Raw genomic sequence first — 13,999 nt, 5'->3', positions numbered from 1 at the left:
GTATGATCGTTAGTCTCGAAAGTTATCTATGTCGAAATTTGAGTGTTGCGTGTGTCTGCTGTGCGATGTGTCGCTGAGGTGCCTGCGAGTCTGGCGCAGTGCGGCAAGCATGCGGCGGCGCGCTGTCTGCGCGTTCTTCCGGACCGCACCCGTCGGACCAGTCGCAGCGCACCGCCCGCTGCCCGCCTCGGGCGATCGGCCTTCAAAGTTAAGTAATTAAATCGAGAGAGCGACGCGGCGACCGCAGCGGCCGCCGAGCTCGCAGCGGCCCGTGTTTTGCCAGTGGGCCCCGAAGACGCAGTTGCGGAAGGCTTTGCCAGCCTTGATGGCGCTGATCTGCGCAATCACGGCCGGTTTTCGGTGCGCATATTGCGTTGTAGCCGCGCCTAATCTTCTCGAATGTCGTTCTAGACTGCTCGATCGAAAAACAAGGCATGTTTTTTGATCGATGACGTTCCAACAACCTCCTTTTTGCGTGGGAAATAGCTATATCGCAGTTAAACATAACTTGTTACCAATTTACTGACTACGAAACGTTTAAGTATAAAAAAACTGTTTATGTACTATATCAGGTTTCGTATGTTAAATAAAGTGTTTTTTCTATGTTTACTTAATTAATACCTTATCTATACCCATTATACAAATAAGTTTCCTCGCATATTAATAGGAAAAATATCTCTTAGTTATGTGCTGTCATATTTTTGAAAACGTAATACATTTTATTTATGATCGTTTGAGAATGAGACCGTCAGTCGCAGTACATACTTTCTACGCGAGTATTTGTAATTCAATTGGAACTTGCGACATAAATATATTTCCGATATAAAAATATGATATTTTTTGTACTGAAAAGGAACCTTTTGTAATGTGACTCTATAAAGTATATTTTGTATTATTTATTTCCTATAAAATACATAGTTTAAAAATCCGAGTTTCAGCATTATCGTGTAAAAAGTATATAATAGTAAGATTATACCTAATTGAACAAACAGTAAAGGACGAAGTAGCAGGGGAACATTTTATTATATTTTTCGATACTTAATAAACAAACATCTTACAAGTTTTATTTAAATTCAACATAGTTATTGAGTGACGGGCATCCTGTTTTATGGGTTGTCGGCGACTCAACAGTCGGACGATTCTGCGAATCAGTGGATATTGTCGCAAATTGCCGCTTTCGCCACCCGCTGAATAATGCATGCGATAACATAACATCACGTCGCGCACCCGCCTCGCGCCCGCGACGTCGCCCGCCTCGCTCGCCACTAAACCCGTTTACCCGACATTCCGCCTAGCTACCTCGCAGACTTAATGGTCACTAACGAAAGTTTAAACTTGTCTAAGTGCTCGTTATCATATTATCCTTACAATATCGCCGAAACTTTCCAATTCGCTCGGTCCTTTTCAAAGCAGATTGACTGCGCGATCGCGATCGATTCTGTCATATACGATTAGTATAACGGCTCCATCGAAGTATGAACCGAAAGAGAAGAGTCTTAATGTGTTTGGTTGATGATGAGCTGTCAGCAGTGGCCGAAATGGGCTGGGATTGGCATGGCTCGGTGATGGCGGCGTTTCCCACAACGTCGACTCGTCGACCAGTTCGTCGGAATGTGGTCGCGGCACCGGCCCGCACTTTCACCAAAACAATTCGTTAGCGGCCTCTTTCGCCACCGCACCGCGTGCCGCGCCACCCCGCACCACCCGCACCACCCGCACTAACCAACCTCTCTACCCAAACACGTGAAAATTAACAGCATACAGCACTTTCCAATATCTATATTTTACAAATGTTGACGATGTGATCTACACACTCGGCATGTTGACATGATAGGTGCCTGATATACACCCAGCAATGTAATGATAAACTAAATACAGTCGCACCGGATGCCGTGAGCTTTATCATTCCTTACAAGCCACGTTTAGTTTCATTAACGTAGATAACTAATATAGAGTAATTCAAATTAACAGTAAACATTAGGAAAGCTATAAAATATCGACATAGATATTACCTAAGCGTGGCGATAGGTAGTCATTTGGTTCGCATTTGTGTTTTCGATATACTCTTTGGTGTCAATTATTGTGGGGTTCTTTACCTTTACAAGATTTTCCATTAGTTGTTACCTACATACTAATTATAATCCCTCACCATATCGTATCTTTCGTAAAAGTACTATGACATCGTCATTATGTTTTTTCTATATTGAAACTAAGCCTTATTAATGTCCCCCTGGCACCGCTTGACCAATGAGCCTGTGACTATGATCAGAAATGGTAACTTTATATTGGCATGTTATTATCTATGAAGAACTTCTCTAGAATCCATTGTCATAAATTCAAATTTGATTGAAGACGTTATCAGATTTTTTTTTCTTTTATTAGCGCTATTAATTGATGAAAAGTGTTTACTTCCTCCATTAATAGTACAGTATCCGACACAGTACTTGCACGCATATGTATTGTTATTATGATTTTTAAGTCAATTTATTTAGAATTTGACGAGCTCCGTGGAGTAATGGGTACATCGGATTTCATGGGTACGCCACTCCGAGGGTTCGTTTCCCGGTCGAGTCGATGTAGAAAAAGTTCATTAGTTTTCTATGTTGTCTTTGGTCTGGGTGCTTGTGATACCGTCGTTACATCTGATTTTCTATAGCACAAATGCTTTAGCTACTTACATTGGGATCAGAGTAATGTATGTGATGTTGTCCAATATTAAAAAAAAAAAAAATTAAAAGCGTACCACTTACTTATTGATTGTCAAATTAAACACGAACTGTGGAAGCACCAGTTCGGAAAAGAAAATACTCTGACCTGAGAAGAACCGGCGAAAGAAACTCAGCGATTTTTTTTGTTGAAAATTTTCGATTGTCTACATATTTTCAGTATCATAGAGAAACAGCCAGGAGGCGATTGTTTTATTCCCAAGGTGTGCTATCAACCATAAACTCACTAATTGTATAATAACCTTTTGAACGCTTTCTGAGATTTCTTTATTACTACATGAACAGCTTGGAATTCAGTTTATGACGATAATACTTAAAGAACTTATACTGTATCCCTAATATTAACTCTTCACAGGATAGAAAAGTACAGTATATCGTTAGGGTTCAAGGGTTGCTTCGTACCAAATTTCATCAAAACCGTTTCAGTGGTTTAGCTTTGAGAGCGTAGCAGAGAGACAGACAGAGTGACTTTCGCATTAATATAGTAGAGATTTTTTTAGCATTATTGATAATTTTAGTAATTTGTTACTAAGCATTGATATTGATGTATTTAAGTCAATATGTACATAATCATGCTCTGGTACATCGGAAGTGTTGCTGCCCGTGTCCGGTATCGAGGCGACGGTCGGCGAAAGTAAACGTGGAAAGCCATCGGCATTGATATCCTAAGTTTAAACATGTTACATATAACTATTATGTATATTATGTCATAATTAAATAATAATACTTAGACCATCAATCCATTTTTATATATGTATATATTTTGTATATTGTATATTCTATCTCCACAGATTAAAGAGTCCGTGGCTTTTTTACAATTCATGTATTATTATAAGCATTTTGCTATAAATCGGAAAGTGCCCGCGTTACGCCGACTCGTTTGGTTTGTAATGCACGTATACTTCCGCGCTTGATAGAATTTTCTTCATTTAATTAAAATCATTCCCACACTCATTACCCCATACCCATATAACTTTTAATAAATTATTTAATTATGTACTTAGAAATTAATTTAATTTTCGAACACGTTTAGTTGAAGTTAATATCGACTAATACAGTTAAAAGCTTCGAGCTAAGAATCGAAACAAAAGCGAATCAATCTCACTTAAAAGCTTGTATTGAAAACAGCGTGATTTATTTCATCTGTTAAGTATAATTTGACCGTACTCGTAGAGTAAGTCTATAGATAGATTTTCACCGAATACTATACAAATATGTTGATATTAAGGATTTATTATATGTATAGATTACCGCATAGCCTACTTGTCCGTCACTAGTTGGTTTAAGTCCACGCAATTATATCTCAGCTTGACTTTCAGCGTGACATTTACGTATGCTATGGTATGATGTGGTCGCAATGATCACGTAAATATACCTTGGTCCTATAAAGACGCCCATGAAAAATCAACATCTGAATTTATATTGTGTATACACGTACTTGCGATTTAAAATTCGCCCGTTAATTTTTTTTTAAGTCGGTTTTAAGCCGATTTAAATCATGAAAATATCACATCGATTGCCTGTGATATCATGGTGCGTGTAGCCTTAGCCTAAAGGTACTTAATAGGTTGAATAAAATAGCTATGCTCTCGCGTAGCCCCAATCAAACCTTTTGATAAGGTAACCAAACGAACCTCTTTTAAATTTTGGTTGACTCTTGTTCTTAATAAAGAATGAATATTTGTATGGTATATTTTAAGACATTATTAATTAGTCTTCTCAATTTTTTTTTTTTATTCTTTACCCAGGTAACTTTTTTGAATACAATGAAAATTTGGAACATAATTGTGTTGTACATTTTTAGTGCGTATATTAAATAATATATTTTTAATTTTATTTGTTTTCTTCTAGCTGTACTAAACTCTTAGTGTCTATAAATTTAATTGAACGTTGTAATTTACGTCAAAACCTTGTGTCTGTTATGATGTTAAAAGTATTGATAATATTAAAATATTAAAAAAAAAATCTCATTTAGGTATGGGCAGTTATCGGGCATGGTAGAGCCCGTATTCGGAGTGCTGGGTGCGGTAGCTGTAGCTGCCGCTCAACCCGCGCTGCCGTACGCTCTGGCCTTCGCGGCTGGTGCCATGATATACGTCGTCGCCGATGACATAATTCCGGAGGCAAATGCATCGTAAGTAATAATTAATAAACATGTTTTATTTCGATCTTAGTGAACTTAATAATTTGACAAAGTAAATAAGTTAAGGCATCCCCAATTGTGAAATATTTATAGCCGTTATAAATACGTACATTAGTAAGCACAATTTACGATATTATCACTTTGCAAATAAGGGTCCTTGTCGGTAATGTTTACGAGTTGTTTTTTTTAAACTCATTTTTCTTTTTGCATAATAAAAGAGCAACTTAAGTTGACCTTGAGATTGACCTAAAAAATACGAGAAGCGCGGGTCTTTGTTCTGACCCTTGCGAGACGCGGCCCTCGAGTCGGCTTTCAATGTCAATACAGACCAGATAACATGCTTTATTCCGGTCATAAAACCAGAGCCATATTCATTTCAAACGCACGTAATGAATATATGATAATGTGTTCTCTTAGATACATGTCGAAACTTCCTTCTTCAATAAATAAGTGGTAAAACTCATTTCGGAACGGTTATCTACGGCGTGAATCTTGAAGCACAAAATACAAGCTTCTGTCATAATTGGAGTGACGAGGGTCCCGATGTTGTTTGATTATTCCAATTCATATTGGCCTTACGACGTATTGAGATTTGAAATTCGCTTGTTAGCGACGCAAATATCCGGAGATCTCTTTAGGGTGCCGAAGTCTATTGTAATGTACAGACATTTCCCCTTAGCGACATTGCCTTTGCCCATCTCCCATATTGTCTAGAACCGGTCCTGGTTCCGTTTCAAACAGACTCGTCCTTCGGAAACGTAATTTACCAAATTGTTCATTTTACTAATTCAGTACGAGCCCATTTATGGATATTAATGGACTTTTAAGTTATTGTCGAAGCGGTTCGTTTTGTCCATATTGTCGATTTATTGATCTCATTGGCATTTCTCGCATATTTTCCCACGGTTTCCCTCGCTAGTTATGGCCGTTATATAACACTGAAAGTTGGTGTTAAAATTCGTTCAGAAGTACCCATAACATTATTACGTTTTTTATTATGTAACGGTTCACTCATATCGGTGTAAACTCTTATAATTGAATAGTCCGAATCGCGTTTATTACTGCGTATCGAAATGTATACGTAAAAAAATACCAGAACGGTCATTCCACGTGGTCGCGTCTAGAGGAATCAGATTATTTATGGAAATAGTACTTGTCGGTATCACTTATGATTGTTGGATTGCAATGTTTTTCATAGCGATGTATTGACAAACGCACCCATAGCAGAATCAGACCCACCCTTTCCAAATGTCAAAAGAAATTGAATGTTTTCATAGTGCAAGCGGCACATGTAGTGTGGGCGCAGTGAGACGACGTGTCGCGACGCAAATACTTGGCCAGAAATAGCGGTGCGCCGTCTGACACCCCGGACCCGATCACTATATACTGCCCTCACTGCAATGTCTTATTCCACCCAATGTATTATCTAATTTATTTAAATTCACTGTGCCGATTAACTACAGTCAAATGCGTTTCGAGCTCATTTTCCTTGGGTTCCCTACAATATACAGAATTTGCTGTTTATTTTAGATATTTAGAAATTTCGTATGCGGCTGGCATTTTTATAGCTCTCCAGTTTTAAATATCGGGGTATCTCTGACCAAAAGATTTACATTTTTGTCTGATCTATCTTAACCAAAAACATTCTCTTTACAAACTAAATTTAATTTTTTAAACTGTTAAATCAGCTTCATACAAATAAATGAACATATTTTTTATTTTCAAAATACATATTGGAGGGATGTTTTTAGAATGTTTCCGAAACGTTATTATTATAAAGATGTTCTTAGAATATTGAACAAATGGACAAATGTCATAAGCATAAAATTTGGATTTCAAAAGAGTAAGCTTTGAGATAGGAGAATTAAAATCGGCGTATTAGGCGTGTTAATTGTTTATAAAAATATCTTTAGGGCGGATTTTACTAGAAACTTAAAATAAAAACAAGGAAGTGAGGACACGGTCGCAAGAAAAATTTGGGTTACAGCTAGCGTCTTAATGCATGATCTTAACTGAGAAAACCATTAGAGAGACATTGCATTTCATCATTACGCAGTGAACGGCAAAACGAATAAAAGCGATGACTTGGCACCAGGCGATGTCGTGCTCACGTGCCTATTTATAATAGCATTTTATTCCACAGCTCTAAATTCGATATATCCTACTTTATTTAATACAACTAGTTGCCGCCCTCGGTCTCGCTGTACCTTTGCTTTATCTTTATACTGAAGCTGTTAACAGCAAGATTTAAAAGTGAATTTCGATGTTTACTTTTATAATGGTCGGCTAATTCTTACATTATTCGGGCATTTCTTCTGGTTGGAGTTCGCGCGTGCGGATGCGGCGCGTCTATTTGCAGCGGCGCGGAGGGCGGGCGGCGCGCACTCGCGGTGTCGCTTTAACAAGTAAATTCGGTGCGTGCGTGGGTTTGTCACCGTCTCGCCACTGTCAATAATAATAAATAACGCGAAATAACGCATTTGTTATCAGAGCAAAGTCGGTGACACCGCTCTAGTTTGTCTAAATGTTGACGTCACTGTCTGGGAATTCGGCGCGCAGGCCGACACTCCCTGACCTACCTCCAGAAATCGCAATACGCATCCCGAGTACGCACTAAATTTACCTATACAAGTACTTCCTCGAACGCACCGTCTGCTTTTAAATAAACTGAAGACTTGAAGAATTTTTATCTTGCGAGTAGAAACGATTCTGATTTTTGATGAATTAGTATTAAAACATTTGTATTGTTATCATACTTTATCAATAATATTACTTAAAGTTGATGATGATGTCAGTTAAAATTCAGTTGCGTGTCATGTGTACAGTTGGTGTTCCCCATCATATATACGTGATTCGCATGAATTATACTGGCAAAGACTGCGTCATTTACACCAAAATAGATGTGACACTTGAGGAATATTAGCAAAATGTTATCTTTTTTACTAAATCAATTAAATCTTCTAACAAAACTTATAGAGTCGCAAAATCTTATACACCGTAACATAGTCATCGGACAAAAACTTTGAAATATCCGTCATCCGACCTTGAAAAACCTTCGGACGAAATAGAAACACGCTGAATTAAAATAATTTTACTACCAAGAATTAAAGATTATCATCAAACGTTCGTGACAACAATTGGACCGACAGCTTAACGTGTTCTCCGAGGCTAAATGGGGAGCGCTACAAGGAAAAATGAACTGAAACCTTGGCAATTATGCAAATGGGCTACTAAATACTTAGGGCTTGATTTTTGTACCACTTGAGATACGTACATGGTAAAACTACGAAGCTGTCAAATGTTCTATACGATATCGCGTCTGAACTGGACTCGTGAATACAAAGTACAAACTTACGTATAAATAAGTAACCGGCTTCGGTGAAAATTAATTATATTTATATGAAAAGGTGCCTCTGTAAATGGTTTATTCTATGACATAATCCACTTTAAACCCAAATTTCTATATAAACAAGCCGTTTGGGTGTAATGTATCCTACAAACATACAAAATGATATAAAAATTCTCCGACAGTTTATATAATGTTAGTTATTTCTTACGCTATATGAATTTTATAGCTTGAAGTATCATGTCCGATTCAAAATGATGCATTTAATACGTTATAAAAATTCCAACTGATAAATGTTTCCCCCGGTCCGTGGCCATCGTGAAATGGGGTTGAGTGTAGTCTTAACATGTTTATTTGTTTCTTTACATTCAAGCGTCACGCCACGCTACTGGGGTTAAAATTCTAAAGAGAAAATTATTGTTTGGAAATGAAATTAGAATTTTATTGACCCTAAATTTATTAATTAAATGACAATAACTTGTATTAGTTAAAATATGAAAAATCACGTATTAGAACAAAGGTAGGTTCGATTTTTTTGTTAGAATTATGTTTATGTGTATCCAAGTCTACGTGTTATAAGCTCGTGAATATTTCTTTCCTATTCGTGTATACGAGAATTCAAGATGTCGACTTTAAACTCGACGTACGATAGCTTAAATAACATCTCACGATTATGTTTCGTGAGGTTTTTTACAGTAAAACAAAACTGCATCACTATTGTACTTAAATAATGTTTCCTTTATAAGCTAATTAAGCCAAATTCAATTACAATTATTTTTGGCACCACGCGGCAGAATACAAAACCATTATTAACTGTTTATCGGTTTTAGTGGACCTTGGTGATACATTTTAATAATTGCCTTTTAAAAATGGTGCAAATGTCTTGAATCAAAAATTTCGTTCATTTATTAATGGTAAACTATTTTGATTCATAGAAGTGAGTCGGATTTTATATTAGTAGTTTGCTTAAAGGGGATTTAATGGCTTAGATTTTATTATACATACAAAGATAGCCTGTATTGAAAAGGTGATACACGATTGAATCATATTTTTGTTATTAATTGTAATAACAAAAATATAGTATACTTATATATAATATAATTAGGTCGTTAAATAAATAAATGATTAATAATTATTTGCTAGTGCCAATAGTAGGATCTGTCACCCTATTATGGATATATTACTGATTACATTAATAAAGTTAAATAGACTACTAACGGCCCGAGTGACTCCTCTGCGAAAGCTGTCGATCATTCATATAACACCAAAAGGTTCGTTTACGGGATGTGATGTATCTAAATTTTTGATTTGAAGAAATTGCTCGAGATTCCTTTTATTGATTTAAATTTTTAAACATTTATTCAGACTTATAATTTAGTATTGTTGATATAACCATTTCTTTCTTTCATTTCTCTTGTGGAAACTACACGCGGGTCTCCTTTTTATGATTTTAGGACAGATTAGCTATTTTATAGCAAATCGCAATTTAAATTAAATAAAAAAGGGGTCATTCTGAATTCGTATGAATCTATGTCCGCCTATCGATTTTTTATTAATTTTAGTAAGTTTTTATTTTTGTAACGTATATTCAGACAAATTATTGAAACCGGGTTTTATTTTTTTATAATAGTCTTAATTGTTTTATTCTATTATATGTAAAATATAAGGAGATCACGGACTTCAAGAAACATTATAAAAATAACTGCATATTTGCAATATTATATCTATTGAAGATTTGAAATATAAATAAAGCGTGTCTAATTTACTTATATCTTTATGACAGACGCATGTATAACGACGAACCAATGTAATCTGACATCATATTATATATATATATGATAGATAAATGCGGAACCTGTCCGTGTGTCCGTCAGTCTGTTGCTCTTTCACGGCCACGCCACTGAACTGAATTTGATATTAAGGACATACCCACCACGACGACTGACTGACACTGACGAACAAACCTTAAAACGCCAGCGAAGGAGCGGGCGACAATTAGTATTATATATGAAATAATATCACAGACTAACACAATCTTCAACTATAAATTAATACGTTATATCATTAATATATAGGTGTATATATCAGTGTTTTATCTGTAATTATAAATAATAGGATTAAATGCAATGCTTATATGTATATCTTTAGGATTTTTTATAAAAAATACGCATTTAAGTAAGAAAAGAGATTAGATTAATTTTATTATATTAACGATTGTATTTTGATTGCTCACATGTTATATTTTATTTTGCAAATTTGTAACATCACGGCTGACCTACAAGTTTTGTACCCTGATTTTGTTCACGAGATGTATTTGGTTTTCGGTGAATATTCTTCAATATATTTGTTTAGTAAATACTACTATTCATAACATTTTCATACTAAATACCTTAGCCAAGTTCAATTTAGTATTAATACTTGTACAATAAATCTAACCAAAATTGTTTAAGTTTTTTAATTGTTGTTGGATTTATAAATTAATTAATGCTTTTTTTTATTGTGTCATATAGATATTTATTTCGCTGTAAATGTTGATGTTGTTGATGTCTATAGATGCGTAAACTATTTTTTAAATTAAAATAATAATCATATTTTTGCTATTGACTTAACTATGAGGCTCTACTACAACTCTATTCTAAGTAAGAGTATTGAAGAAGATGAACGAGTTATTCTTAATATGAAGCATTCGTATGTAATGAATTAAAATCTCCGATGTACTCGTACTATACATAAATCACCAATCATTCGCGTCAATAATAATAATGAGTTCAAATATGCTATAAATTGCGTGTAGCCGTATAATAGTCGTTTAGTTCTACAATGGGACCCGATTCATAATCGAGCGATATGCAAGTAAGTACGCGGAATTGTTTTATTATATAATTCCAGTTAGCGGATTCCGTCCGGCCGTCAATGACTATTGTTTCTCTAAATCCGAGTGCGTGAGCCGCAAGCGTCATCGCCGGCCTTTCCGATATCGTAATTTTGCTGCCTCCTTGATATTCAGATATCGTCCGCTCGTTACTTCTCGATGGATCACATCGTATGACGACGTCGAATTCTAACGGACCGATCACGACGGTCACCGCGATGTATCGCTTCGAACTATTACACTATGCAGTACTTATAGCGCAGGGATACTATCAGTCAAGACATAGGTACGACAATTGATATTAGAATTGCACATCTATTTGTCAAAATACAACGCTTTTACCACCAATTTTAGTTAATATTATGAGTTAACGTATTTGGAAAATCTAACCAATAAAACCTAACAAAATAGCAAACACTCTTATATTAAAGTTACAGAACAAGCCGTCACGACCAATCAAAATGCGCGAGGCTTTCTTACGCACGCTTGTGTTGCTAGAGGTAATTTATAATACTACTGAACCTGTCCGTGAATGAAATGGAGACGATTTACGAAATTCCGTGCAAGTGTAATTTCACTAGTGAGATTATAATATCACGGTGTTTACAATAACTCAGCGACGTGCACTGCGCACGCCCTGTCCTATTGAGTACCGTCGTACATATATCACTTTAATCGCGGAAGCATTAAATCTGCCCAGGATATTTGCTTGCACGATTAATAAATTTGGTGTTACGTGTTTTGTTTTTATTTTTTCGTTATACGGGCGGAATAATGAATTAGGAGTACAATGTACAAGTGCGCTGACAACCGTTATTATATTCAAATAATTAAATTATATTTATAATGGTAAAACCATAGGATTTTACCTTATTTCTTTGATTTCTTCTTTTCCTAGATTCGTTACTACTCTTACCGAGGAACCTTTCGTTACACTAAGTGCTGATTAGAAAGATGCGTTATATATAATTAAGTATATTTCAAAGTCTTTTTAACTGCTTCTCTATGCGTTCCTATTTAAATAACATAAAATGTGATTTGATTCTTAACTTTATATTAGACGACCTCCGTGGTCGAGTAGGATGTACACCGGTTATCTAAGTACGCCACTCCGAGGTCCCTTGTTCGATTCCCGGCCGAGTCGATGTAGAAAAAGTTCATTGGCTTTCTATGTTGTCTCGGGTCTGGGCGTATGTGGTACCGTAGTTGCTTCTGATTTTCCATAACACAAGTGCTTTAGGTACTTACATTGAGATCAGAGTAGTGTATGTGATCTTGTCCAATATTTATTTATTTATTTATATTAATATTTTGGAATAAAATTGCAGTAAAATTATTATCTAATGGATGTAATTTCACAATAGCGCAATTCAACGAGTAGTAAATATAGTAATTTGTAAAAGTATATTTGTAAAAGTAGTAATTTAGACAGTAGACCGACAATTTTGAAATATTGCATGTGATTCTGGTCAATATACATGTTCTATTGGTTCCAGAATAACCGAAACAATCATTCCTCATTCAATTGTGGCAAATGCGTTAGTTCTAGCTCTAAAACTGAGCACCGCCTTCCTTAGTATTAACTCGCTTTGTCACCAGAAATCGAACCTAACATTAATTTATGTGTACAGTGGAAACGGGAAGCTGGCGACGTGGGGCTGTATCATCGGCTTCATGGTCATGATGTGCCTGGACGTAGGTCTCGGGTAAGCGCGCCCCGCTCCCGCATCGAGCCTTCATATCACTCGTGCACCTACTTTTAGTTCCCTGTCGCATCGACCAAAACTGTAGTGTAGAAAATTGCCAAAGTTATGCGACACGGTTCTAAATATCGATGCTTTATGAACATTTCGACACCATGTACGTTCAAACAACTGCTTCAGGTAATGTTCTCATCGATCGTGATGGCCGTAACATTGCACAAGGTAAGAAACATTATGCCTTATTTGACGCTTTAAATAATTATTTATAAGTCAATCTTGCAGTATTTTATTTGAACTCCAATACATATAATAAGATTACCTTTAGCAGATGTTTGGATGAATTTGCTGTAAACAGTAAATTGAATGGGAATAGCTCTATTGTTTATGTAAACCTGTAAATATCAAAGACTGTACAGATAGGCCTTACGTAGCTTAAACGCCTTAAGCGAAGTCTCTCGCACAAATAACTGGAAATGTTTCTGTGAGTGATTTAGATTTGAAGGCAAATGATTTTAACAAATCCGACTCTGGCTCTTGATAATGGTAGCAATAGTCTAATATAATTTTATTAAATTAATTTAAAATATATTAAGTAAATATTAAATTGTATAATTAATTTACTTTAACATAAAGTATTACACTTACATAGTTACAAACTATTGTATATTAATTGTCCTAATATATTTTATTTAGTACTATTAAGAAAAAACATTATATAAGAGAAAATTTCCAAATTCATGCTCAAAAAAATTGATTCATTCTTAGCATTCATTAAGATTATTATTTAGTGGAATCCCAGTCTCCAAGATTGCCATATAAACTACCGTTATAATAATGAATTGCATTTTATTTAATAATTTATTAAAAGACAATATTTGATTTTATTAGATAATAAGTAATTAATGTAGTATATTTTGTAAGTCAATTATTATAAAAAATATATCAATTATTGTTTTTTAACTAATATAGTATTACGTAATATTGGTCTGTTTAATTGGCCATAAAAAGAACTACAGAGACCGCATTGATTCAAAATCTTATTAATTATTCAAAATGTTAGTGTTTTCAATGAGATTTGTAAAAAAAATGTTGATATTAATATGAACCACTACGATTCGGCATAAATGTAAATGAAATAAATAATACGAATTAGTTAAATTTGTAATTAAATATAAATATAATGTATTATATTAAAATTATTGTATTTTT

The 13,999-nt window shown here is 35.1% G+C and overlaps 2 protein-coding genes across 2 annotated transcripts in view; both read left to right on the top strand.

The window, feature by feature from the left end:
• Positions 1–13,934, top strand: part of LOC125069465 (zinc transporter ZIP11) — a 51,584-nt gene extending 37,650 nt beyond the window's left edge. The window contains exons 6-7 of the mRNA XM_047678969.1: positions 4,702–4,860; positions 12,719–13,934. Coding sequence (XP_047534925.1) covers positions 4,702–4,860; positions 12,719–12,797 — 238 coding nt within the window. The 3' untranslated portion in view covers positions 12,798–13,934. The remainder of the gene's footprint in view (positions 1–4,701; positions 4,861–12,718) is intronic.
• The window catches only part of LOC125069531, a 67,792-nt gene continuing 66,738 nt past the window's right edge, over positions 12,946–13,999 (top strand). Inside the window, exon 1 of the mRNA XM_047679051.1 lies at positions 12,946–13,012. Coding sequence (XP_047535007.1) covers positions 12,946–13,012 — 67 coding nt within the window. The remainder of the gene's footprint in view (positions 13,013–13,999) is intronic.

The sequence above is a fragment of the Vanessa atalanta genome, chromosome 15 (assembly GCF_905147765.1).
Source record: "Vanessa atalanta chromosome 15, ilVanAtal1.2, whole genome shotgun sequence".
Classification (NCBI taxonomy): Eukaryota; Metazoa; Arthropoda; class Insecta; order Lepidoptera; family Nymphalidae; genus Vanessa; species Vanessa atalanta.
Note: the sequence above shows the minus strand (reverse complement) of the source record. Positions and strands in the feature narration are given on the sequence as shown.